At 51.7% G+C, this 27,515-nt stretch overlaps 1 protein-coding gene across 1 annotated transcript; it reads right to left on the bottom strand.

Annotated features, from left to right (window-relative positions):
* Positions 1-1,741: 1,741 nt before the first annotated feature.
* On the bottom strand, positions 1,742-4,399 carry KLHDC7A (kelch domain containing 7A). The gene has a single exon (XM_077837557.1). The coding sequence runs from the start codon at positions 4,397-4,399 to the stop codon at positions 1,742-1,744; it is 2,658 nt and encodes an 885-aa protein (XP_077693683.1).
* Positions 4,400-27,515: the final 23,116 nt, after the last annotated feature.

Genomic DNA, 27,515 nt, shown 5'->3' with positions numbered 1-27,515 from the left:
TAGTCTTCACTGACTTGAATTAGCTTAGCGATGCTCTGTAAGGTAGCTAAGTATCGTTATCCCCGTTTTACAGATGGGGAAACTGAGGCACAGAGCGGTTAAATGACTTGACCAAAGCACAACAGTTAGCCTTACGCAGCTCTACATCAGTGGGGACTGATCCAGACTGGAGACGCTAGGTGCTACTGTAATATAAAGACATTGCAATAATAATCAATGCAGCAGAGGTTTTTTTTGAAATATGAAGGCAATAAGGGTAGGGGCTAAAGAGAGTTGAGGGGGCATACGTCTCCCCAGATTCTGTGGCTGCCAGGGGTTGGTTTGGACCCAAGTTTGCCTGCTAGTGGATCCTTAATTTTCACCCAGTTGCCTTATACCCATTATGGCAAGCAGGGAATCCCCAGGACAGAAACCTACCCCAGCCACACCCCCGTCCTTCCCCCAGCCGCGCCCAGAATGCCCCTTGTACCTGGAGCTCTTGCTGAGGAGGAGGAAGGGGGAGCACAGACAGCTGTAAGAAAAGCCTTGTGCGCTGAGGAGCTGGGCCGCTGCTTTTCATTGCCAGTGCAAAGGGGCCACGGGACAGCTGTGAACCAGGCCCAGAGCAGGTAGCTGATCTCCGTGCTTGGCTCAGTAGCTGGGGCAAAGTTCGCCTCACTGACGTTTGCCATGGAAACTGCAACTGCACTCGGTGTGGGCTGGGACCTGGGGCTATTTTTGGAAGCGGCCCAGTTCTCCAGCCATTCAAAAACGTACCGTGCTGTTGGAAAGCGCCATCTTGGCAGGCCCGGCGGAGGCTGAAGTTGTCTCTTTACTCGCTGAATGATCATGGCCTGGGCATAAACAATGCCAGCTCCCCCCTTGATGCCCTGCCTGGGTGCCACAGCCCTGAGCTGGCTCCGCAGCCGCAGCCCACTCAGCTCCCGGCCTCCCTGCTGGGGCTGCCGACACGGGGACATGGGGCTCGCCACTCAGCTGCTTGCTTTAGGTGATGATGCCTCTGGCCATACCCTGCCTCAGTTCCAGCCCTCGCAGGCAGCTGAAGTCCTTGGCATGGCACTGGTGGAAATGACACAGTCTGGATGCTGTCCCTTTCAGACTCCCTCCCTCCACCCGCACACTTGAAAAACCTCCAGGGAGCTCCCTTTGCAACTGTCTTTCTGGTACATAATAAACACCCCCTGCCTGTAAGGCATAGCGACGTACCGCACCAGGCACGGTGGAAAATTACTGTAGAGGTGTCCCAAACTTTGCTCCCCTGTGGCAACTTCCCAGGAGCCTGAGGCCTGCATTTAATTTGCACCCACATTTACAGGCATTTAAAGATCCACAAAACAAAGGCACCCACCCAATGCACCCGCTGTTTGCATCTTCTGTGGCAGATGAACGGGAACGGCTAGCGGGAGGCATTTGCTAGCAATGGAAATATACAGTTAGCCTGCTTTGTTCCTCCCCACCCTCCAGGGCCTGCATGGCCGCTGGCTGCTTTTTAAGTAGAGAAGGGCTTGAACCAAGGATAAAAGCCCCCCTGAAAGTTTGGATGCAAATGTCACAGTTGGATCATCTCTATAATGGGCTGAATTAGATCTGTGGAAGTGAATATCCCTGGACTTCAGGGAAGTCCGGATTTGACCAGGCTCTGAGTTCTGTGGCTCAGGCTCTGGGAGCTGCCTTTAGCCCAAGAGCACAGGACAAAAGAAGAGAGAAGAATCAGGGTTTTTTTTTTTTTTTTAGCTTCCCATCAGACCGTTGTTTGCACCGTGCCTCTGTCTGGCAGCACCAGGACGACGGGGAAGAGGGTCCCTCGGGGGGAAGGGAAAAGTTGTAACTCCTTGACTCCGAAGCGCGGCGAGACGTAGTCAGCCAGGAACCTGAAGTTGGACTGGCGGCTGATGCAGTAGACCAGGTTCTCGACCACGGCGCACTGGAAGCAGGGCGGGAAGGGCGTGTGTTTGGTGGCGCACTCGTACCACAGCTTGGCTTTCGGGCTGCAGCGGTAGACACTGATGCCCATGCTGCGGTTGAGGTCAAAGCGGTAGATGAAGCCCCCGGCGGTGACCATTTCGGTGGTCCGGTCCTTGCTCCCGCCGGCGATGCTGACCTTCCAGCTGTCCGACCGGCTGACGTACCGGAGCAGCATGTAGCGTAGTGTGCCCCCGGTCACATAAATCTCCCCGTCGCACGCCGTTGCGGTGTGGGCCACGGCGAAGGTATCATTGGGCAGCGGCGCGGTGAAGGCCCACCGGTCCTGGCGGGGGTCGTACCTCTCCACAGTATAGAGGCACTCTCCCCCAATCGCATACAGGCGCCCATCCAAGGCGACAAGCTTGCAATGAGGCCTGGCTTGGTTCAGTGGGCAGATCTCCTGCCAGATATTGGTCAGGGGGTTGTAGCAGAAGACCCTGTTGGAAGGCTTCTGGTGCTGGCCCACCCCTTCGCAGCCAGCCACCACAAAGAGGTAATTGAACATGCTGCAGACGGCACACCCCCTAGAAACCGCCTCCACCGGCATATAGGACAGCGGATGCCAGACGTCGCCTTCATTATCATAGTAACAGAGCCTGCTGGTGTGCAAGCTCTGCTCCTGAGTGCTGACGTCCGCCACAGTGACGTACTTCCTGCCCTTCATCCTCCTCAGGAGGATCAGCTCCCTCTCCCTGGCATTGAGGCGCCCGTAGATTGACGGGTTCTTCAGGACCTGAAGGTAATTGTCGCTCATGACCTTATAAGCTGCCTCCTGGAGACTGTCCACTTTCTGCTTCTTGGCCATGCACAGGACATCATAGCAGTTCCCCAAATCCAAGTGGATGTCCACGTCGGACTGCAAGCTTAATGGGACTTTGAAGAAGTTGGCACCAGCAATGAGTTCCACTCTGGGTTCGTTGCTTGCATGAGGCTGGAGCCTGTGAAACGATTCCACCCAGGAAACGACGGAGCCGGAGCGGAGAGGACTAGTGGGGGGAGTGCTTGAGTCAGATCTTCTGCCGGCTGGTGTCAAAGCCCCAAACCCTTCCATCTGCACCTGAAGTTCGGGGTTATCTGCAATTTGGTGGAAACTCTCTTTCCTGCCCAACCTGCGTTCTGGTTCAGCTGTCTTCTGGGCGGGTGGGAAGGAGCTGCCCTGATCAGATGCACCACCCCAGTCTGCAGGCTCCCCACTCTCTGTGGGATGTCTGGAAGGCAGGAGACTGGGAGAGATGGGTGGGGTGTTTGCTGTTGGTGATGCTCGGTCTACATCTCCCACTGCCGACTCCCTGGCTGGTTCTTGGGGAGTAGACATGCGCAGCCAAGTTTCATATTCACTTAGCTCTTCACGGATTTTGTCAGGGTCGTAGAGCGAGCCGGTGTACGAGCAGGGCCGCTCCTTCGACACAGACTGCGAGGTGGACTGGACGTAGTAGTCATAGACCTTGCCTCGCAGGCTAGTAGCAGAGGATGTGGACTGCCGTGGCTTTTCTTCCCTGGGCTGCCTCTCTTTAATATAGTTTTCCTCCACCTGTATCTTTGCAACAGAGGAGAAAGCGTAGGAGGCCTCAGACCTCTTATTGCTTTGATTGATGGCTAAGCCCATGTCTGACGTGGCATTGAGGGTCTGAATCCTCTCCTGGCCAGCGCAGGCCTCCTGGTTCCAAACCAAACTCTCACTCATGTCTCCTACTTCCTCCTCCTCCTCAGTGTTCGGGGTGGATCTGTCAGCTGCTGTGAGCTCAGCAGTGTTTCCTGGTTGGGTGCTGCAAGGATTGTGCCTGAGGCTGACGCTAAACCCAGATTGCTGCGAGGCTACGTCCCTGCTGTCCTCTACAGAGCCGTCCGGTTTGCTTGCCAGACCGCAAACGTTACGCTTACCCCCGGCTTCTGTTCCTGCCACCGGCGCCTCCTGCTCTGCACCGTCTGCTGTTGCCATCGGCCCCGCGCTCGGGACCACACCTGGACTCTGCCCCTCTCCCTCTGAAACAGGCTGCTTTCTGCCTGGCTGTGATTCAGTGACCAGCTGACAAGCCTCTGTTCCCTTCTCTTTCTCCTCCTCCTCCCCCTTCGGCAGCCTTTGATCTTCCCTGAGCGGTGTGCTTTGTGGGCCCCGCGCATTTCCCGGCATGACCGTCCCACCCAGGTGCGCACCTTGATTCCCTTTGCTGCTGCTTGGCCTCACCCCATTGCTGTTGACTTGCCTGTACCTGAGTCCCTGTGGCATTTCTTCTGCGCCTCCCCTTCCAGATCCAGCCTTTTCTCTCTGGCCTGTTCCACGGTCGGCTTTTCGGATCCTGCGGCTGGATGGCCGGGACTTATAGACTTTATAAGCCAAAGTCAGTAGAAGCAGAGCTGCTGCGGAAAGTGCCAGCTTCCCAGTGAGCTGCATGTCTGGCTGCCAGTCCTGGCTGACTTGATCCCCCTTGGTCATTCTTCCATAACAGGCCAGCAGTCAGGAATGCGAAGAATCTGATTAATGATTGCCACGCTGGGACAAGCTCAAGGCAAAGCAGGCCTCTCTCTCTCTCTGAGCTCCCCAAGGAGTTTGGGGGCAAGGTGACTTTCACCTGCGGCAGATAGACTGGCACAGGCTTCCAGCTGGCGGCTGGAGCATTCAGTATCTGCTTTCCATAGCAGCTTTGCATATTTGAGCAAGGTGGGCTGGGCTGGGCTCAGGTGCAAATGTGCATGCCAGGCAGCAGACAGTAAGTGACATGGAGCTGGCTTTATTAGCCGAGTAAACAGAGAGGCTTAGAAAAAATACAAGTAAGTCAAAAGGCAAAGGAGGGGTGAAAATAGCTTCCCAAGCCAGCCCCCAGACTTTTCTCCATGCCTTTAAACAATTTTTTTTAAAAGGGTCCATTTTGTTTTCAGCTTATCACGAATATGGTAGCTGGGGAAAGGGGCTGGCCTATTTTAAATCCTGGGATGGTGGGAGGAGCCCAGGAAAAGAATGAAAGCCCCCCTGCCCCATCTCAGGTGAGGGAGGGGCCAGGAACCAAGAATTTAACCGATTCCTGGGGCCAAAGAATGAACAAACTCTGTGCATGTTGCGGGGGAGGGTCACGGGGTCAAATTGAGGGATGCCAAGAAGAGAACCACAGACAGAGTCCACTGATGTGAGAAGGAGTCCAAGGAGATGGGATACTACCTACAGGACGCATGCCTGGGCAAGGGTCTGGAAAAAGGCCACACAGTCGCAGAAGACTGACCCCCATCCATCTCCCGCCTCCTGTACTGATGGATGGCCAGCTTGGACACTGCCAGCAGGAGTTGATGCGGCTTGGTGGGCCCATGGATGGGGAGTGAGTAGAGGAACACGTGCAGGATTGACAGTCCTGGAGAGGGAAGTCCCCTGTTTACCCACACAGAACTGATCACTTTGAAAAGTTTCTCTGCATACTGCCCTGCCCATGAACCTCACTCCTCACCTTGGAGGCACGGCCTGTCCTGGTGAGAGGACAGCCCAGCTCCATGGCCTGGCTAGTCCTTATCCTGTCTGCTGACAGCAGAGGTCCCAGTTAGTGCCAGGTGTGGCGACGTTCTCATGCGGCGGACGTCTGCCTGCTGAAACCTGGGCTGACGGTGGATATCAGAACCAGTGGATCCTGTTAGTTCCAACTTAGAGGTATAAAGGGTCGAGTCTTTCTTTGAGGCAGGGTCTGTGTGTCAATCCACCCATCCATCCATCTTGGACAATCCCTAAGCATAGTCACGCTCAGGGCAAAACACGAGCTGAGATTTATGTGGTGGCGGTGGTGGTGTTTAAATGAACCATAAAGGCAAATGCCCGGGGCGGGGAAAGTTTGGGCCAGCATGTGAATGTGCTCCTTTAGGAGCAGGGTGGAAATGCCAGCTGCTTACAAACCTTCAGCTCATTCCCTCGGTTCCAGGGGGTTACCATCACAGCCGGGGGCAAGGATTGGCTAAGCACCCCAAAGTTCAGGGGCAGATTCAAGACGGGCCATGTACCTCAACCCTGAATCCGTTGTGGGAGGCCTTCGCCTCTAGCAGCAGGAGCAGCTCTGGGAGTAGACTAGCTGCCTTTCCAACCTTGCAAATAACACTGTAGAGCCAGATCCCCATCTGGTGTCAATTGATGTAAAACTCCAGTGACGTCAGCGGAGGATCTGCCCTGGAGTGCTCGTTTCCAGATGTGGTTCACAGCCCCTCCTCTCCCTGCTCCTCGTCCTCCCTCCCCAAGGCACTTGCCGGAGCTGGGGGATGTACCTAGGGAGGTGGTAGAATCTCCTTCCTTAGAGGTTTTTAAGGTCAGGCTTGACAAAGCCCTGGCTGGGATGATTTAACTGGGAATTGGTCCTGCTTCGAGCAGGGGGTTGGACTAGATGACCTTCTGGGGTCCCTTCCAACCCTGATATTCTATGATTCTATGATTCTATACCACAACCCGTTCCCATCAGGCGGAGCAGGTGATGAGAACACTGTGTTACCCCTCTCTGTGCTGAGGCTCCCTCCTTGGTCTTGTGAATAAGTAGCCATGAATTTGAGTGCCCTGAGGCAGGGGCAGGAACCGGCAGGGAGGCATTCCCAGTCTTCCTCCTTCCCTGGGGAGACGTGGCGACCTGAAGTTCAGTAATGGCAAGTGAAGGGAACCGCTGGGAAAGTCACAAAGTCCTCTTGCTACAACGGGCTGAGCATGGCAGGTGCAGCCAGTCTCCGGAGCAGCCATAGCTGCCTTGGAGTGAAATAAATGATTGCTTAAAAAAAAGGAATGAAATGAACAAATGAAGACAGGAGCAAAATTAAAAGATAATTGGAAGTCTATATTAGGCCGTGTGTGTGTGTGTGCCAAGTTTCGCGCTCAGTGTCATGTGAGAGTAACCAGGCAGCTCCTCAGTTTGCTAAAGGGGAGGATAAAACAATCTAAGCAAACACCGTGGTGCAATGCAAACAAACAGGCCTATCTTAGATGGGATTAGTTACACATTTAATCCAGAGAATGTTTCCTGACTGTTTGTTCTTTCTCTTCCCTGAGTGGGATGATTTTTATTCTATTTTTTGTGGCTGTGGGAGGGCGGGACGCGTGATGTGAGTTTGTGACTGGAGCGTGTGGATGGTGGGCGGGTGTTGCCTGGGGTGGGGGTGTTGCCTGGGGTGGGGCGGTATCAGGTGTGTGTAGTGTGGGTGGATAGGTACTTGGGGGGGGTGTTGGTGTGGGATGTAGCTCTGGGGATACAGGCGGGTAGCTGTGGGGGTGTGTGTACACGTAAACGTGTGAAGTAAGTGGCTGGTGTGTGAAGGGGGGAGTAACACAGGGTACATCCTGTGCATTTATGATATGGGTGGATAAGTCTGAAAGGGGTGGATGTGTGTGCGGCTGTATGGTTGTGTTGCACGGGATCCATCTGTGCTGGAAATCTGTGGGAAGTGTGTATTGTGTGTAAAGTGTGTGGCCAGTCTATCAGCAGTGTATGCAGTGTGTACTTGTGATGTGAGAGGATATGTCTGGGAGGGGGGTGTGTGTGTGTTACAGCTGATATAGAGCTGGATGTGAGTGAGTGTGTATGTAGTGAAGCAGGTGAGCACTGTGTGTACTGTGTGTTTGTGAGGTGAAAGGTTAGGGCTGTAGTTGTCGTGGTCTATGTGGATGAGGGATGCACCGGTATATGCGTGCTTCGGTATTTGTGGGGTGTAAGTGAGATGTTTGTGGGTAAGTGTGTCGATGAGATGTGGCTGGATAGATATTTGCCGAGTGTGCATGGGATATATGCGATGTGAGTGAATAAGTATTAGGGGTGTGTGCATGTGGGGGGTGTGTGTGTGTGTGCGTGTGTGTCCAGGAGATGTAGGGGGATAGGTGTTCGGTGAGTGTGTGTGTGTCCAGGAGATGTAGGGGGATAGGTGTTTGGTGAGTGTGTGCGTGTGTGTCCAGGAGATGTAGGGGGATAGGTGTTCGGTGAGTGTGTGTGTGTCCAGGAGATGTAGGGGGAGAGGTGTTCGGTGAGTGTGTGTGTGTCCAGGAGATGTAGGGGGATAGGTGTTCGGTGAGTGTGTGTGTGTCCAGGAGATGTAGGGGGAGAGGTGTTCGGTGAGTGTGTGTGTGTGTCCAGGAGATGTAGGGGGAGAGGTGTTCGGTGAGTGTGTCCAGGAGATGTAGGGGGGTAGGTGTTCGGTGAGTGTGTGCGTGTGTGTCCAGGAGATGTAGGGGGATAGGTGTTCGGTGAGTGTGTGCGTGTGTGTCCAGGAGATGTAGGGGGATAGGTGTTCGGTGAGTGTGTGCGTGTGTGTCCAGGAGATGTAGGGGGATAGGTGTTCAGTGAGTGTGTGCGTGTGTGTCCAGGAGATGTAGGGGGATAGGTGTTCGGTGAGTGTGTGTGCGTGCAGGAGATGTAGGGGGAGAGGTGTTCGGTGAGTGTGTGTGTGTCCAGGAGATGTAGGGGGATAGGTGTTCGGTGAGTGTGTGTGTGTGTCCAGGAGATGTAGGGGGATAGGTGTTCGGTGAGTGTGTGTGTGTCCAGGAGATGTAGGGGGATAGGTGTTCGGTGAGTGTGTGCGTATGTGTCCAGGAGATGTAGGGGGGTAGGTGTTCGGTGAGTGTGTGCGTGTGTGTCCAGGAGATGTAGGGGGAGAGGTGTTCGGTGAGTGTGTGTGTGTCCAGGAGATGTAGGGGGATAGGTGTTCGGTGAGTGTGTGCGTGTGTGTCCAGGAGATGTAGGGGGATAGGTGTTCGGTGAGTGTGTGTGTGTGTGTCCAGGAGATGTAGGGGGATAGGTGTTCGGTGAGTGTGTGTGTGTCCAGGAGATGTAGGGGGATAGGTGTTCGGTGAGTGTGTGTGTGTCCAGGAGATGTAGGGGGATAGGTGTTCGGTGAGTGTGTGTGTGTCCAGGAGATGTAGGGGGAGAGGTGTTCGGTGAGTGTGTCCAGGAGATGTAGGGGGATAGGTGTTCGGTGAGTGTGTCCAGGAGATGTAGGGGGAGAGGTGTTCGGTGAGTGTGTGCGTGTGTGTCCAGGAGATGTAGGGGGATAGGTGTTCGGTGAGTGTGTGCGTGTGTGTCCAGGAGATATAGGGGGAGAGGTGTTCGGTGAGTGTGTGTGTGTCCAGGAGATGTAGGGGGATAGGTGTTCGGTGAGTGTGTGCGTGTGTGTCCAGGAGATGTAGGGGGATAGGTGTTCGGTGAGTGTGTGTGTGTCCAGGAGATGTAGGGGAATAGGTGTTCGGTGAGTGAGTGTGTGTGTGTCCAGGAGATGTAGGGGGATAGGTGTTCGGTGAGTGTGTGTGTGTCCAGGAGATGTAGGGGGATAGGTGTTCGGTGAGTGTGTGCGTGTGTGTCCAGGAGATGTAGGGGGGTAGGTGTTCGGTGAGTGTGTGTGTGTCCAGGAGATGTAGGGGGATAGGTGTTCGGTGAGTGTGTCCAGGAGATGTAGGGGGGTAGGTGTTCGGTGAGTGTGTGCGTGTGTGTCCAGGAGATGTAGGGGGATAGGTGTTCGGTGAGTGTGTGTGTGTCCAGGAGATGTAGGGGGATAGGTGTTCGGTGAGTGTGTGTGTGTCCAGGAGATGTAGGGGGATAGGTGTTCGGTGAGTGTGTGTGTGTCCAGGAGATGTAGGGGGATAGGTGTTCGGTGAGTGTGTCCAGGAGATGTAGGGGGATAGGTGTTCGGTGAGTGTGTGTGTGTCCAGGAGATGTAGGGGGAGAGGTGTTCGGTGAGTGTGTGTGTGTCCAGGAGATGTAGGGGGATAGGTGTTTGGTGAGTGTGTGCGTGTGTGTCCAGGAGATGTAGGGGGATAGGTGTTCGGTGAGTGTGTGTGTGTGTGTCCAGGAGATGTAGGGGGATAGGTGTTCGGTGAGTGTGTGCGTGTGTGTCCAGGAGATGTAGGGGGATAGGTGTTCGGTGAGTGTGTGCGTGTGTGTCCAGGAGATGTAGGGGGGTAGGTGTTCGGTGAGTGTGTGCGTGTGTGTCCAGGAGATGTAGGGGGATAGGTGTTCGGTGAGTGTGTGCGTGTGTGTCCAGGAGATGTAGGGGGGTAGGTGTTCGGTGAGTGTGTGTGTGTCCAGGAGATGTAGGGGGATAGGTGTTCAGTGAGTGTGTGCGTGTGTGTCCAGGAGATGTAGGGGGGTAGGTGTTCGGTGAGTGTGTGCGTGTGTGTCCAGGAGATGTAGGGGGATAGGTGTTCAGTGAGTGTGTGCGTGTGTGTCCAGGAGATGTAGGGGGGTAGGTGTTCGGTGAGTGTGTGCGTGTGTGTCCAGGAGATGTAGGGGGATAGGTGTTCGGTGAGTGTGTGTGTGTCCAGGAGATGTAGGGGGATAGGTGTTCGGTGAGTGTGTGCGTGTGTGTCCAGGAGATGTAGGGGGATAGGTGTTCGGTGAGTGTGTGTGTGTCCAGGAGATGTAGGGGGATAGGTGTTCGGTGAGTGTGTCCAGGAGATGTAGGGGGGTAGGTGTTCGGTGAGTGTGTGCGTGTGTGTCCAGGAGATGTAGGGGGATAGGTGTTCGGTGAGTGTGTGTGTGTCCAGGAGATGTAGGGGGATAGGTGTTCGGTGAGTGTGTGTGTGTCCAGGAGATGTAGGGGGATAGGTGTTCGGTGAGTGTGTGCGTGTGTGTCCAGGAGATGTAGGGGGATAGGTGTTCGGTGAGTGTGTGTGTGTCCAGGAGATGTAGGGGGATAGGTGTTCGGTGAGTGTGTCCAGGAGATGTAGGGGGGTAGGTGTTCGGTGAGTGTGTGCGTGTGTGTCCAGGAGATGTAGGGGGATAGGTGTTCGGTGAGTGTGTGTGTGTCCAGGAGATGTAGGGGGATAGGTGTTCGGTGAGTGTGTGTGTGTCCAGGAGATGTAGGGGGATAGGTGTTCGGTGAGTGTGTGTGTGTCCAGGAGATGTAGGGGGATAGGTGTTCGGTGAGTGTGTCCAGGAGATGTAGGGGGATAGGTGTTCGGTGAGTGTGTGTGTGTCCAGGAGATGTAGGGGGAGAGGTGTTCGGTGAGTGTGTGTGTGTCCAGGAGATGTAGGGGGATAGGTGTTTGGTGAGTGTGTGCGTGTGTGTCCAGGAGATGTAGGGGGATAGGTGTTCGGTGAGTGTGTGTGTGTGTGTCCAGGAGATGTAGGGGGATAGGTGTTCGGTGAGTGTGTGCGTGTGTGTCCAGGAGATGTAGGGGGATAGGTGTTCGGTGAGTGTGTGCGTGTGTGTCCAGGAGATGTAGGGGGGTAGGTGTTCGGTGAGTGTGTGCGTGTGTGTCCAGGAGATGTAGGGGGATAGGTGTTCGGTGAGTGTGTGCGTGTGTGTCCAGGAGATGTAGGGGGATAGGTGTTCAGTGAGTGTGTGCGTGTGTGTCCAGGAGATGTAGGGGGGTAGGTGTTCGGTGAGTGTGTGCGTGTGTGTCCAGGAGATGTAGGGGGATAGGTGTTCAGTGAGTGTGTGCGTGTGTGTCCAGGAGATGTAGGGGGGTAGGTGTTCGGTGAGTGTGTGCGTGTGTGTCCAGGAGATGTAGGGGGATAGGTGTTCAGTGAGTGTGTGCGTGTGTGTCCAGGAGATGTAGGGGGATAGGTGTTCGGTGAGTGTGTGTGCGTGCAGGAGATGTAGGGGGAGAGGTGTTCGGTGAGTGTGTGTGTGTCCAGGAGATGTAGGGGGATAGGTGTTCGGTGAGTGTGTGTGTGTCCAGGAGATGTAGGGGGATAGGTGTTCGGTGAGTGTGTGTGTGTCCAGGAGATGTAGGGGGATAGGTGTTCGGTGAGTGTGTGTGTGTCCAGGAGATGTAGGGGGATAGGTGTTCGGTGAGTGTGTGTGTGTCCAGGAGATGTAGGGGGAGAGGTGTTCGGTGAGTGTGTGTGTGTGTGTCCAGGAGATGTAGGGGGATAGGTGTTCGGTGAATGTGTGTGTGTCCAGGAGATGTAGGGGGATAGGTGTTCAGTGAGTGTGTCCAGGAGATGTAGGGGGATAGGTGTTCGGTGAGTGTGTGTGTGTCCAGGAGATGTAGGGGGAGAGGTGTTCGGTGAGTGTGTGTGTGTCCAGGAGATGTAGGGGGATAGGTGTTTGGTGAGTGTGTGCGTGTGTGTCCAGGAGATGTAGGGGGATAGGTGTTCGGTGAGTGTGTCCAGGAGATGTAGGGGGATAGGTGTTTGGTGAGTGTGTGTGTGTCCAGGAGATGTAGGGGGATAGGTGTTCGGTGAGTGTGTGTGTGTCCAGGAGATGTAGGGGGAGAGGTGTTCGGTGAGTGTGTGTGTGTCCAGGAGATGTAGGGGGATAGGTGTTCGGTGAGTGTGTGTGTGTCCAGGAGATGTAGGGGGAGAGGTGTTCGGTGAGTGTGTGTGTGTCCAGGAGATGTAGGGGGATAGGTGTTCGGTGAGTGTGTGTGTGTCCAGGAGATGTAGGGGGATAGGTGTTCGGTGAGTGTGTGTGTGTCCAGGAGATGTAGGGGGAGAGGTGTTCGGTGAGTGTGTGCGTGTGTGTCCAGGAGATGTAGGGGGATAGGTGTTCGGTGAGTGTGTGCGTGTGTGTCCAGGAGATGTAGGGGGATAGGTGTTCGGTGAGTGTGTCCAGGAGATGTAGGGGGAGAGGTGTTCGGTGAGTGTGTGCGTGTGTGTCCAGGAGATGTAGGGGGATAGGTGTTCGGTGAGTGTGTGTGTGTCCAGGAGATGTAGGGGGATAGGTGTTTGGTGAGTGTGTGCGTGTGTGTCCAGGAGATGTAGGGGGATAGGTGTTCGGTGAGTGTGTCCAGGAGATGTAGGGGGAGAGGTGTTCGGTGAGTGTGTGTGTGTCCAGGAGATGTAGGGGGATAGGTGTTCGGTGAGTGTGTGTGTGTCCAGGAGATGTAGGGGGAGAGGTGTTCGGTGAGTGTGTGTGTGTAGTGCGAGTGGGTGGGTGCCTGGGCGTGTGAGTGAAGAGGTGTGTAGATGGTGGAGGCTCTGCTGGGGCAGGCGTTTGTGTACGCGAAGTGCCTCTGAGGTGGGCAGGTACAGAGTGTGGCGAGTGCGGGAGGTGAGGTGTGTGGACCGCCACTCGTTTGTCACTGTCCTTGTGTAATGAGCCAGTGCCCGGGAGCCAGCCCCTGCTCCGCGTCGGAGGGGACAAACGTCCAACAAGCGAAGGACACAGAAACAATGGGGTGTGGTGCAGGGAACTCTGCCAGCGCTGTTAGTCATTCTGTCCACTGAGTTAATTGCAAATCAACAGCTTCAGCAGGTGGGGACCCAAACAAACAACAAGACCTGCCATGCGAAGTGTTACATCTGGATGGCACCAGCTGTCAGCGTATAGACCGACTCTGAACATCTCCCTAGAGAACTCAGCTCACCTGCTGGGACTGGAGGCAGTGCAGCCTAGTGGCTAGAGCACTAGACTGGGAATCGGGAGACCTGGGCTCTATTTCTAGCTCTGCCATGGGCCTGTAGAGCGACTTTGGGCAAGTCACTTCTCCTCTCTGTGCCTCAGGGTCTGTCTATACAGCTTTGTAAACCTGGGTCGATGGGACCCAGGCTTGTGGACTAGAGGTTTCTAAGCCTGTGCTTGAGCGTCCACACTGCGTTGTAAACCTGGGCTTGCAGTTGCTGGACACGGGTCTCACAGCTGTGCTAATGTGTCTGTATTGCACTACACAGACCTGTGTGCAGCTTCATCTACGTCCACACTGCAAAATGGCAGAGCTTGGCCCCAAGTCACAGCGGGACTTGAGCCCTGACCCATCCTTTAGCAGGATCCTAGGTCCCAGGTCCTGAGTGCTTGCTGATCTGAGCCAGACTGGTTTGTGTGTGGATGGAAACAGAGCTTGGGTGCAAACCTGGGTCAGAGCCAGGCTTAGCGTGCAGGGTAGACATTCCCTCAGTTTTCCCGTCTGTAAAATGGAGATAAATTGACCTCCTTTGTACAGTACTTTGAGACTTGCTGATCAGAAGTGCTCTACAAGAACTAGATGTTATTATTATTGTCTGTCACACTTTGATTTCTCCCCATCTCAGGGAAGATGTGGATGATCCAGGGCTAGCAAATTCACTTTAGGTTTAAAAAAAATTCATCCCTAAAAAGTTGATTCCTCAAAAAATGACCCCCCACTTTTTTTTTACAAAGTGAAACCACACAAAGAATTGTCCATTTTTTCACAAAATTTTCCGCAACACTTCTTAATCAAAATTGTATTTGAAATTGCCAACAAAATCTTTCACTGAGCAAAAAAACCTGATTGCTAATAATAACATATGGCTGTTGGCCTGTGAAAAATTTGAAGAATGATTTCAATTCAACTTTCAGTTCAAAATATTTGGAGAAATTTTGCAAAACAAAACACACACCAAAAAACCCCACGCCTGAAAATGGATCCATTTTGAAAACTGAAATGGAACCAAATTTGGCATTTTTCAATTTTTTTTTTTTTTTGCAAAATCGTTTTCCTGTTTTGGCAACCAGATTTGATCAGTATTTTGTGAAACTGTGATTTCAGTCTTGGTGAAAAACATAAGCTGTTGTACTGGTAGAACCATGGTGGTTAGGGAAGTGATTTCTTACCAAAGTACTCGTTCCGTTACACTGCTTAGTGAGGACCCTGTTATACTGGTGTAAAGGGATCTTTTCTGGTATAGCTTATTCCTCTTCCCATATACGACTAAGCTGTACCTGTGTAAACACGTTTATACCAGTGTATCCATACTATGGGGATTGTACTACTTTAACTATACTGGTAGTTTAGACAACTTTGGCTTGTGGGCAAGATGTGATGGGACATACAATCCCCGCACTGGGCAAGGAGGGGTTAAGAAGCAGGTTTGGGCCCAGGCAGCTCCACCTAGTCACACCTGTGGGGCGTGCCAATCTTGGAGGAGAAGCCTTAAAAAGGGAGAAGCTCAGTTCAGAAGGGTCCATCCGGGGACAGCCCTCTTTCATCCTCAGCTCCTGGAGAGGAGCACAGCAGAGACCCAAACTGCCTCTGGCTGCCTGTGAGTACAGAATGGTAGGACCTGGGTACAAAGGGATCAGGCCAGACAGAGCGGTAGGACAGATGGCTGGAAGATCCAGATAGGAAAGAGAAGCTCTTTATTTCTATCAATTCAGTTTCTTTTCCTTTGTTACTTTGAGGACTGAGGCTAGGGGCTTGACCCCAGGGCAGATGCCACCTGAGAAGGTGAACACACAGTGGGAAGTAGCCCAGGGAAGAAGCAAGAGGTCTGACCTCATAGACCTTAACCACTTGCCACAATGATCCCTAGGCTGGAAGCCAGGGTAGAAAGGGATGGCCAGAGTTTTCCAACAGGCTCATTGGGACCACTAGCTGGAAGACCCCGGACACAAGCGGCCAGCAGGGCTATTGGGCCCAGAAGACCAGGACTGTATACCTGGTGTGAGGGCCTGGGACTATAGGTGAAAACCCTTTTTTACCCTGAAAGAAGGTTCTGGGGCCTGGCCATGGCTTGGGCCTATCTCACTCCCACCTGTTATATTTGACTAATGGTTTTCCTGAGCTGATGAGTTTGACCTCACTAGGCACGTTGCACGTACAGTACCCATGGGCTATGTTCTCAGCACAGCTCTGACGCTTAGCGGAATGGGGTTAAATGAAACTGCATGCCCACTTGTGCTCCAGGCTCCTCCTGGGAACCTGAGCCAGGTTACATATTTACCCACAGCGCATTGAAACCCGTTTTTATAGCTGCTGGGCGGAGTCTGAGATTACAGCGACTGAACAATTCTTGTGCCCCACAGGAGCTAGAATTTTCCGGTAGAGATTTCAGTGCTGCACAGAAAGACGGCCCTCCTGCCTGCTCTTCAGGGCTCGGAGGAGGAGAGCAGGGATGGAGACTAGGATGTTTTGCTGGTTGCGAGCTACCCACAGGCAAATTCCGTCACAACCTATTCCCTAGAAGGGGGGGAACAGAAAATAGGTGGAATTGTGGGGTATTATTGCCTCCCAAGTCTATGGACCTCTAGTTTCTGGCTGGTGGCTTGAGTCAAACTCTCTCTCAAGAGAGGCTGCCATGCAGAAACGTGAAAATTTCACCAGGGAGCCTGAGCCAGTGAGATAGCCAGGCTACTTCTGCAGAGTCATGAAATGTGCTGTTGAGATGGACCCTAACCAAATCCCACCTGGGATCTGGCTTCCTTCCCTCCACCACACTTTCAAGCCGGGAGGGGTTGGGGATCCAACCCCAGATCTCTCACTTGGGTCTCAGGCCCTTCCCTGGTCTGAAGAGCTCTGATAAGGGTCATGTGAGTGCTCAGGATTTTGGGGACTTCCCTGACCTGAACCTCTTGAGGTTTGCCCATCACTCAGTGTATGGTAAGGTCTCCAGCCTGGAGGTAAATGTTGAAGGAGACCAGCCTTTAAAATACGCATAATGACTTCACAGAGCCTGCTTTCCCTGGTACACTGTGACTTACAACCCTTTATATGTGCAAGTTGTGAATTTACCCAGGGTCAGAGCCAGGAACAGGACCTTGGGCTTCCAAGTCCCAATCCAGTTGAACGACAAGACCAACCATTAGCATAGCCCACCTCCTTCGTCCACCTAAGTCACTGCTCAGTCAACCAGTTCTCTCTGTTTCTGGTAATAAGTTCCTGTAACAGAATGAAATCTTGCAGGTGTTTGCATTAGATGTGTCTTCAGAACAGCACTGTTGTCCTTATTACAATTTGTGGTTTGCATCATGTAGCACCTACGGTGCCCAATCGCAGGACCAGGGCTCCCTGGTACATAACTCCCTGCTCCAGAACTTGATGACTCTTCCTTCCATCTGCCTGCTCAGCTTCTGCTTCTGCTTTTTAATTTGTTTCCAGCATAGTTCTATGAACACTAGACTGTTGATTACATGGCTTTTCAGCTAATCAGGAGCCATAAGAAATAAAATCACAACATAACAATCAGCCTTGTTCCTGATCCCTTTGGATCCCTGTGTTTCTAGAAACAAGGTAGCTCGACATCTCCCCCGAACTCTCAAGGAAACCTCAGCATTTTCCTTGAACCATAGCCAGAGGTTTTCTGTATTAAAAGGGAAAATAAAGCCAGTCTTTGATAGGAATTGCACACAACTTATTCCAAGTATCTCCTGGCTTCCTGAGCAGTAGCTGGTGATATGGGGGAGGAGGGGGAATGCAAAGAACCCTGGGAGCACATTATACACACTGCCACCAGCAATTCACTCTCAGCACTGCAGCTTGTAAATAAGGAAGCAAGCAACTGGGAATCAGTTAACGTAGCTGTTTCTAAACACCTGTGCATTTTTTATCTCCCATGTAATAAATCCCAGAGATGAACGAGAGTGTAGCTGAATCTCACAATTTTAATGGGAGTCTGACTCCTATTTGGTATTTTTCTTGAAGCTCTCGCTGCTGGAGGCAGATAATTGCCTGAGAAGATCAGCTTTTGTTTAAAAGAGAACATTTCTAGTCTTTATGGCTGCAGAGAAGAGTTTGCATAAGTGACCCCTAAAGGCTCAGCTAGAAAGGACTGAAAAGTTTCCTGAGGTTTGAAAAAGTTGGACTAGCTTTCTCCCCATAATTTTCCACTCGTTTGCTGAACCTGGGGGTGGTGCGGGAGTAGGGTGACCAGACAGCAAGTGTGAAAAATCGGGACAGAGGTGGGAGGTGGTGGTAATAGGAGCCTATATAAGAAAAAGACCCAAAAATTGGGACTGTCCCTAAAAATCGGGACATCTGGTCACCCTATGCAGGAGAGGGAACCACGCCCTTTGACACAACTCCCATTTGAGTGGAAAGGCTGAAGGGGTCCCACCATCTTGCAAAATTTCAGTGCCAGTAAAGTAATTGGGCCGCGCAACACAAGAGAATAACAGCCTCCCTAATAGAAAGACTGGCTCCTGTCTTTGAATCTGCCAAGTCAGTCTCCTTATCAGAAGCAAGATAACTTGGAATCCTCTGTAATCTCTTCTGAGCTCCGGCCTTAGCTCTTACCCAGCCATCTCGCATTCTGTCACCTCCCCAGCCTACACCTGTAAGAGAGCAGGTCTTCGGCTATTGAAGTAAAAGAAGAGCTAAGTTCACCATGCAAGGAGAAAAGAAACCCTTCCAGCTAAGATGGAAGAAGTCTCCTTTTTGCATTAAAAGTCCAGGCTGTGTTTCAGCTTGAAAGAGTGGGTGACATCAAAGGCTCGAGAGCTGCTTTTCATGGGAGCACATAACGAGTCTCTTGATATGTGGGGCCGTGGCTTTGAAGTGCTGGATGGGATTAGCCAGGCTTTTGCTGGCAAGTGTTCCAGGAAGTGAAGAAGAAATTGAGAAACACGGGTTAGTGTTGAGGATCGGCTTGGATGCTGTGAACTGCCGGGGAAATGGCCGCTAAGAAGATAGCAGCTCTCTGATGAAGGCGCATGTGGGGAGATGTAAAGCAGCGGGAGAGGATGTCAGTAGCTCAGCCGTGAAAATGGAGATTTTTTTTTTAAAATCATGTCTTCAATTTTTCCTTTTCAGTGACTTCCCTTCCCCAAAACTGGGCTTCTGAGTGCCTCTGGAGAAGGCTAGCCCTCCTAAGGACAGGATTGCAGATGGCAGACCATTATTGGAGGTCGGCAGATAAAGACTCTGATACTGCTGGATGCCATCTTGGGTAGTGCTGATAGTTAGCACTTCCCTTCTGTGGATCTCAAAGCACATTGCAAAGGAGGGGAGGAGTCCTTATCCTCATTCTACAGGTGGCAAAGTGAGGGAGAGATGACAGACTTGCCTCAGGTCATCACCAGTGCTTCTGTGGCAACATCACAAACAGAATTCAAGTGAGAGGACGGCTGGATGGTCCCGTGGCTAGGATGATAACCTAGGACTTGGAGAACCTGGATTTAATTGCCTGCTGTGCCACAGACTTCCTATATGACCTTTAGCAAGTCACTTAGTCTCTCTCTCCGTGCTTCGGTTCCCCATGGGTAACATGGCAACAACAGTGCGTCCGCACCTGACAGGAGTGTGGTGAGGATAAATGTGTTAAAGATAAGAAGGTGCTCAGATACTACACTAGTGAGGTCATATAAGACTCTCTCATCCTGATCCAAACTTTTCAGATGGCCCTTAGCAATGGGTGGGACCACCAAGACCTCCAAGCTGTGTGGCGGGCAGGAGGGCCATGGATCTGGATCTAAATGCTGGCTTGTGCCAATTTCTAAATCAGACACAGGAAAACGTGGGGCACAAGCATGAGCTGATCTGGAGGATGTGTGAGGAGTCAGCAGAGACCGTGCTTGAAAGGCTTCATGCAGGAAAGGTGTTACAAGGAAGGCCTGGGCAGAGGCAAGATGGGTTGTCGGGCCTATGGGAAGGGCGGGTGACTGTTCTAAGAAGGAGAGGTGGCATGGCTGGTGGTGGCATGAAGACTGGAGTGAGAGGAGGGCGAAGAGGGTGCAGGTGATGTACGCAAAAAGGCATTCTAGATGGAAAAAGTTGGGGATGAGCTGGGGTTGGAACAATTGGTCCCTGTTCAGATCTGGATCCACACTTTGTAGCTCAAGTCCATCCCCAGGAGGTGGATTCACAGCCAGCCACTGGATCTAAACTCCCTTGAACACTGGGAGCTCAGCAGCTCAGACCCTTCTCTAAGGCAGCTCCGAATGGCTTGGCAGACAGGAGACTTGCTTAATGAGGAGCGTCGCGGCCTCCAGAGCATGGGGGGTCCTGCTATGAGCCTGGGCCATGGTCAGTGTCATGGTTGCACACACATCAAGTCCAGACACACGTTTTTGCGACTCTGCTAATAATTGGTTGCCTGCCTGGAGGGCCTGGCCACCGGTTGACAGACACAACTCCATGGTATTTTCCTAGCTTGCAATCATGTTTTTTAATCTGCACGCAGACCTGAATAGAAGGCTCCGAGCACTCGTGATTCGAGAACCATGAATTATGCATACGTTTGTTAGTGGCCTCATGAACTCAGTCAGGCATTAACGGTGCTTGGTAATTACATGGTGGAGACAGAAAGAAAAGCAAGAGAACCAGAGAACAAAGGCCCCTATCACAAAATCACAGCACTGCTTGGTACAATTCAGAACAAGCCGATTAGCTCTTGTACAACAGGAGCGAGGTGCAGTGGCAGAGCTGAGATGCGGAGGAGGAGCAGAACAGCAGGGAATGTTGCTGGGAAGGATCGAGGTTCATCAGCAGAGGTTCTGCAGCAGGTCAGGACCGAGGTGGGACAAAGCTTTCCCCAAGGCACTAAAGCCGGCAATTGAAAAAGTCTCCACTGATTTTGAGTGGCTCGGTTCTGAGGGGCTGATTTCCACCCTGAGCGCCTGGAGCTCCAGTGGGTCAATCAATGGGGTGCTCAGCACCTTGGAAAATCAGGAACCCAAAAACCAAGCCACTCAACATTGTTGGATACTTGTGGTTTGTCCTTTTCCTGCCTGTGGGCCGGGCCCTGAATTTCTTCCACCATTTTAACTGCCCGTAATCAGGCAAACGCTCGGTGAGAGTGAAAACTAATTAAGGATTTCAGCAGTCACCCCCGCATGAACAGGGGTTCTCCAAAAGCCTAGGTTTGGTGTTAAGCCTGACGGTTGCACCTGGGAGGGGCAGGAGGACTTAGCCCAAGGGCATTCTGGGGGTTCTAAGGGCAGGAATATAAGGAAGCAGCATCCTTCCCTTGCGAGGGGCACTCAGTGAGCAGCAGATTGTGAAAGACCAGCCTGAGGAGTGCATGAGTCTTCCAGGGTCACTCAGTTGGTAACTGGAGGAAAGCTGCACTGTGACAACAATACTTCACACTTATGGGCTTCGTATCGTGCAAAGCTCTCTTCAGAACTTGTGTGCTCCTCACCCTCTGCAAAATAGGCAAATAATTCTTCTTATTGTATGTGTTTTTTGAGACGCCCCTGGAGCTGACTCTCCTCCACCTGGCTTTGCATCCAGATCTGAACTGTACCATTTGGGGCCATCTCCAGTGATTTTACAGCTAGGGAAACTGGGACAGAGTGGTAGCAACTTGCCCAAGGCTATGCAGTGGGTCAGTGGCAGAGCTGGGGTTAGGCCTTGGGAGTTAACAGCTTCCAGCTCTATATCCAGCCCAATAGACCTTGTTGTCTCTGGGGCTGCCACTTCCTCCCTTTTATGGGCATCAGATTCACCTGCAGGTGTTAAGAAAGAGACAGAAGACCAGGTCTTTAACTGGTGTAAACTGGCATAGGAGCAACTGGCGTAAATCAGTGTAGCTCCATTGAAGTTGTATTTGTGTAGTATATTAAAAAATGTTGGAATTGCAAGCTATTGCTTTAGGAGTACATGGGTATGTGTGGCGGGATGGGGGTTCCTGGTCCTGCTGCAGGCTGAGGGGCTTTGTGGGGAAGTGTGCATCACAATCAAAGTCAGTCTGGAAAGAACTAGCTTAGAACAAGGGAGCAGCCTGTTTTGTCTCCCTTTGGTTTTGATTATTGTGTAATAATTCTGGATTCTAAGGATAAAAGTAGTGTTGCAACCTTCCAACAGATTATTTGATGTGTTCACTTAAATCCTTTGTGGGTATGCCATGAAACATCACAATTTGGAGCTCCACTGAGGCAATGGAGATTTTCACCAATCTAAGGTATGGCCCCCCCAAAAAAGAAAGAGTCTCTTATGTCCTTCAGAAAATGGCATGAAGGAAGCAGGGATCAGCAGACCATATATGAAGAAGAGACAACACAAGAGGGAACAGGTAGCCTACAGAATGGAGCTCTTGGGAAGGGAAGCCACACTGCAAAATGGAGGGGAATGATGGAGAAAGAGAGATTTAATGGAAACTGGTGAATGGGATGGTCCATAGGAGAACTGGACGCAGCAAGAAGAGGCCATCTCCCAGCAGGAGAAGATGGAATGGCAGGATGATGAATATAACAACCATGAAACATAAGAACTGCCATACTGGGTCAGATCAAAGGTCCATCTAGCACAGTATCCTGTCTTCTGACAGTGGCCAATGCCAGGAACCCCAGAGGGAATGAACAGAACAGGTCATCATCAAGTGATCCATTCCCTGTTGTCCATTCCCAGCTTCTGGCAAACAGAGGCGAGGGAAGCCATCCCTGCCCATCCTGGGTAATATTCATTGATGGACCTATTCTCCATGAATGTATCTAGTTCTTTTTTTAACTCTGTTGTATTCTTGGCCTTCACAACATTCTCTGGCAAAGAGTTCCACATGGTGACTCTGTGTTGTGTGAAGGTGTCATAAATATAAAGGGAAGGGTAAACCCCTTTAAAATCCCTCCTGGCCAGAGGAAAAATCCTCTCACCTGTAAAGGGTTAAGAAGCTAAAGGTAACCTCGCTGGCACCTGACCAAAATGACCAATGAGGAGACAAGATACTTTCAAAAGCTGGGAGGAGGGAGAAAACCAAAGGGTCTGTGTCTGTCTGTATGCTGCTTTTGCCGGGGACAGAACAGGAATGGAGTCTTAGAACTTTTAGTAAGTAATGTAGCTAGGTATGTGTTAGATTATGATTTCTTTAAATGGCTGAGAAAAGAGCTGTGCTGAATAGAATGACTATTCCTGTCTGTGTGTCTTTTTTGTAACTTAAGGTTTTGCCTAGAGGGATTCTCTGTGTTTTGAATCTAATTACCCTATAAGGTATCTACCATCCTGATTTTACAGAGGTGATTCCTTTACTTCTATTACAAGAAGACTTTTAAGAAAACTGAATGTCTTTTCATTGTTCTAAGATCCAAGGGTTTGGGTCTGTGGTCACCTATGCAAATTGGTGAGGATTTTTACCAAACCTTCCTCAGGAAGCGGGGTGCAAGGGTTGGGAGGATTTTGGGGGGAAAGACGTGTCCAAACCACGTTTTCCAGTAAACCCAGGTAAAGTTTGGTGGTGGCAGTGTAAATCCAAGGGTAAAATAATTTTGTACCTTGGGGAAGTTTTAACCTAAGCTGGTAAAAGTAAGCTTAGGAGGTTTTCATGCAGGTTCCCACATCTGTACCCTAGAGTTCAGAGTGGGGAAGGAACCTTGACAGAAGGCATACTTCCTTTTGTCCCATCCCTGAATATTTTGAGGTGACTTGTGCATTCAACACACTAGAGAATCTCAGTATCATCTCTTTACTGGATGGACATTACCAATTCCATTTTCAAAGACTGGCATCATTCCCAGAATCCCCTGCCTGGCTTTGGTTGGGTTGGGGAATATGCTATGGAGAAACAACTGAGCCTGTTAGGAGAACCGCTAACCCTTTTAGCATGCTGCTGCAGTTCCGCAACATGCCCTCATGTCATTGAGTGATGTCTCTCCACCTACACCAGTGAAAGAGGGGGGCGGATGGAGAACCATGTTCCAAAAGATCTGACCGTGAGCTCTCCGGTGCACCTGGGAATTATTATCTGGGTATATGCCAAGGATTAGAGTGGTTATTCATGTCCTCTTTCGGTGTGCATTTTATGCGACTAGGAAGGGTCAGGTGGGTGAAAGACAGTGAGGTACAATATATGATCTCTGGCAAGCCCTAAGGGATGTCATAATCCAAGAGCAATCTCTCCATGGGCTCGATCCAGCTCCTGGAAATACTTCCACAGTGACTCCAAAGAGAGTTGAGAAGAGCCTATTATGTATTGTTGGCGTTGTGGTAGAGCTTAGAGGAACCAATCAGGGACTGGAGTCCCATTGTGCTTGGTGCTGTACATCCATATAGCAAAAAGAGGTTTTCCTGCCACAAAGAGCTTATTAGTGATAAATAATGCAAGAGACAACAGGTGGCTCCAACAAACAGACAGTGGGGAGCATGCAAGGTAAGGGTGGGAAATATGATAAGCCACGGTCGGAGCACATCTGCCACCCTAGCTATTGTATGATTTGGATGCACAGTAGAGAAAGAGGAGACTTTTTTTCCCTTGCTGTGTTGAACCCACATCTCAAGTATGAGTGTCTGTAACATAAATAAAACATGTCGCGGAATTGGAGAGAAACCAGCAAAGCAAATGCAGACAACATGACCTAAACAGAAAGGATCTCTTCCCTCCTTCTTACTCTAAAATGTTGCCTGATGTTTCTGGGAGTTGTTAGACAGCTGCTGCATCCTACCCCAGAAGTGGCTGCATTTCAATGGTAGGGGAAGTGATTTGTGTGTGGGGTGGTGGGGCGGCGAGGCAGGGAGGATTGGGAAGAGTTTGGGGACTCCAAGAAAAGAATATAAAATAAAATACCTACTCTAAAGGTCATACTGTGGATAGTCTATAAGGACTTGCAAGACTTTAATCAAAAGCAAGGAGAGGAAATTCTTGTTCTGGGTCAGTGCAAGTGTCACTGGTAGGAGTGGGATAAAACAAAGGGCTAGGTGGTGATTTGAACTCCACCCTGTGTAAGGGGTCAAGAAGGAGTCAGAATGCCCCTTACGCCCCTAGGCTGGATCCTGGCCAGGCCAAGGCCAGGCTGTTTGCAGTGCACTCCCTCCCAGGAGCAAGAGGTGGGTGGGGAATAGGCAGAAGCTGCCTCCACTCATGGAGTCGAGTAGCTGAGCCCATTCAATGTGGCGGGGGGGGGGGTCGGGGGGGGTAGTACCTTCCTGCTGGGCTAGGCCAGCGGACAATGATGGCTCCCTAGGAGGAAGCCAGGGGTGGGCGGGATGTGACTGAGAGGCCCTTCCTGGGCTTGTCATTGGTGTAGTGGAACTTACCCACTACCCCTTGCTCAGGGCTGTGCCAAGAGGCACAATCTGGCCCCCAGAGTGACCCCTGCACGTCATAGCCAGGGGAGAGGCAGGTAAAAATGCAGTGTCCACCCCTTGGGGTTCTCCAGGAATCGACCAAGGCTGTTCCGAAGGGGGCAGACTAGATCTGCCAAGAAGCCCTTTCTCACCCTATTATCTGTGCGTTCTGAGGTGTGACTCTCTCTCCCTTGACCAGGGAGACCTGGGGGAGGAGTAAAGGCAGGCCAAGCTACAGACCAGGCTGGAGAGAGATGGGTCCATGAAGGGAACAGGTTGCAGCAGGATGGAGAATGCTTGACCCCAGAGTGCTGCATGGGAGCTAAAGAGTGAAGGGTGAGATTCTTGGAAGGGCTTAAGGGAATTAGGCACCCACGCCCCAATGGAAAGTCAATGGGAGTTGGGTGCCTCACTCCATATGGTGCTCCCTAGCGTCGAATGGGAATGCCCGTCCCCTTGGGCCCTGCGGGATCTGTCCCATGGGCCATGCGAATAGAGCAGCACTGCAGACGACTTTTCCCTCGGGCAGGCCCTGTTAGGCAGATCCCTATGTCAGGCAGTTTTTGCAGTTTTTGCCTCTGGGTGTGTGACCGTTCTCCTCCCCTCCCATCGCTTGTGGGAGCAGGGAGCACTCGGAACTGAGCTGCAAGTGACAAAGAAGGGGGGATGCTGCTTCCCCTCCAAGGGGCCTTCTGGGGAGAGGATCCATTTGGCCCAGGCTTGTCCTTCTCCAGATCGGTGCCTCGGCTGGCATCCTGCGCCCCTCCGTCTCCTAACGGCAGTGACGTCTCAGCGCTTGAGATGCTAATTGAACTTAATTGTCTCCTCCAAGTTTCTCTAAAGCCTTTTCAAAGTCCCCTGAAATTAGGGAACATTGATAACGCCGCTCCTTGGGGTTTTCATCCCGCGTCCTCCCGGAGAACCGTGATTAATTTTTTACAAGCTAATCATATCTCTTAGGCAGATTGTCAGCGGAGGATCTGTCATCTCTCATCAATAATGAAACAATTGGAGCAGCTCCTTACCCCTGCAGCCTCCTGCATTATTCACCACCAGGTCTTCAAACCAAGAAGGGGGGCGGGAAACCATGGTGCTTTAATTGATGTCCTTCGTAATTACCCACCGAAAGTTGGATGGGAGGGGGAGAGGAAGGGATGGTGGTTGGGAAACTGATTTATGATTTGCAGCTAGCGCATCTGTCCTCTCCCTTCCTATTTCTTTCTTTCATGTTCACTCACTTTTTTTAGTCTCCCTTTCTTTTTCCATTCCTCCCTGAATTCCTTTCACAGGGGGGGTCAAAGCATGCCATGCAAATCAGGTCAGAGTTACGGCTCCCAGGGTCCAAGTCAAGGTGCAGAGGAGAGGCAAAGAAATCCTGTCCCATCGTTCTGTGGCTGGCCAGAGGTTCTCTGTGCTGCTTTCCTTAATTCATTTTGTAAGGGAATTAAGATGCTTGGCGCGGAAGATCAAGCCATGAGATCACTTTGGCTTCTTCAGGGATCATTCTGCCTCACCAGGACAGGCAAATCAGCTGTTTGCTGCCTGGCTGGACAGTGGGTGTCGTATGTATCCTAGATACGCACAATGACGGATCGCAAGATGTGTGATATCGAGTGCCGCCAGCCTCTCGTGAGCTAGGCGCTAGAGATCCTGAGCAGAGGTTAGCAATGAAGGGGTTAACCTTCTCCCTCTGCTTAGAGGAAGGAGTACAGTTGCTTACCTGAAATGCAGGGATTTCCTGGGGCAGGGCTGGGCCAGTTGTTAGCAATTCATTGATCCATTCCACAAAGGTTAAGCTGAGGATGTGCTGTGACCTGATCTGCACTTCCAGTCAGCACCCGCTCAGCTAAACTGGTGCCGTTTCCATGAGCAGGCAGGGCCTAAGAGGAGACCCAGGGGGAGCGAGCTTCCTCTCCACTCTAGAGCTTGCTGATGCGGGGCAGGCTGCAGAGTTGCCAGTTCTGTGGATGTGGTTGAACCAAACCACATTGGCTTTTCGCTTATCCCTTCCTCGTGGGTGAGGGGAGCGCCGCTGGCCTGTATTGCAGGAGGCCTCCCAGAAGAAAAGAAGTTGATTTAAGGGAACAGTTCTTGGAATTAACTGTAGGCCACCTTCTAAATTGGCATCGCCCCTTGCTAAGAGGGGGGCATTTTCCAGGCTTGATTGTAATGAGCAGTTGGTATTGTCTGTGAGTGCATAGAGATACCTAGCTATGAATAGCTTTAGATTGCCAGTCTCGAGCCAAGAGCATATGCAACGGCTGGCATGCCGTGCCCTCAGCTGGCTGGGGGCACAGAGCGTGCTAGTGGGGGGAAAGGAAACCGCTTTTAAGACATCTTGGCTTTGGTTAGAGAGAGCCGGGCTGGGGTGGAATGAGGCAAACAAGCATCGTGGTGAGAAACCAAGTGTCTCTCTCCCTGCCCTGTGGATGAAAGAGAACAGGGTAGGCCCATGTATTTACAGGAGCCTTGCGTGGAAGTCATCATACGACAGCTGGATTCCTGCTCAGATGCTCGGTGCATCCTCTGCTGCACTTTTAATGGCAGTAGCTTGCAAACCCTGCCGGAGGGAAGAATCCCCTGCCAGCTGGCATCCAGCCTGGTACAACCGCATAAAAGCAGGTGGCCTTGCTGCCTTCAGCACCTGACCTTGGCACATCCTTTGTTGTCTTCTGAATGCTCCTGGCATGCAGTACCAGGGTGGGTCAGCGTGCCCGTCACGTGGCTTTACATACCTCCCATTCAGAGCAATGGACTTTCAAGCCTAACCCCACAGGCTACGTCAGGGAAAAGGTTACCTTTGCCAGACACACCTCTCCATCAGCAAAAGGACCCAGATATAGATTTGAGACCCAGATATAGATCTTTGCACCAACCAATTTATCAGTCCCGCTCTGGCAGCCCAGCCTGCCAGATCTGTATGTCACATCACTTTGCTAGATGGCGAGATTAAACGCCATCTCTGAGGTCGCCTCAATGAAGCGGAGACCATGCCGGTGCC

This window comes from Eretmochelys imbricata, chromosome 18 (genome assembly GCF_965152235.1).
Source record: "Eretmochelys imbricata isolate rEreImb1 chromosome 18, rEreImb1.hap1, whole genome shotgun sequence".
Lineage (NCBI taxonomy): Eukaryota > Metazoa > Chordata > Testudines > Cheloniidae > Eretmochelys > Eretmochelys imbricata.
Note: the sequence above shows the minus strand (reverse complement) of the source record. Positions and strands in the feature narration are given on the sequence as shown.

What these genes read in the sequence shown, in the direction of transcription:
- KLHDC7A (XM_077837557.1), bottom strand. Translation starts at nt 4,399, where the DNA reads ATGACCAAGGGGGATCAAGTCAGCCAGGACTGGCAGCCAGACATGCAG.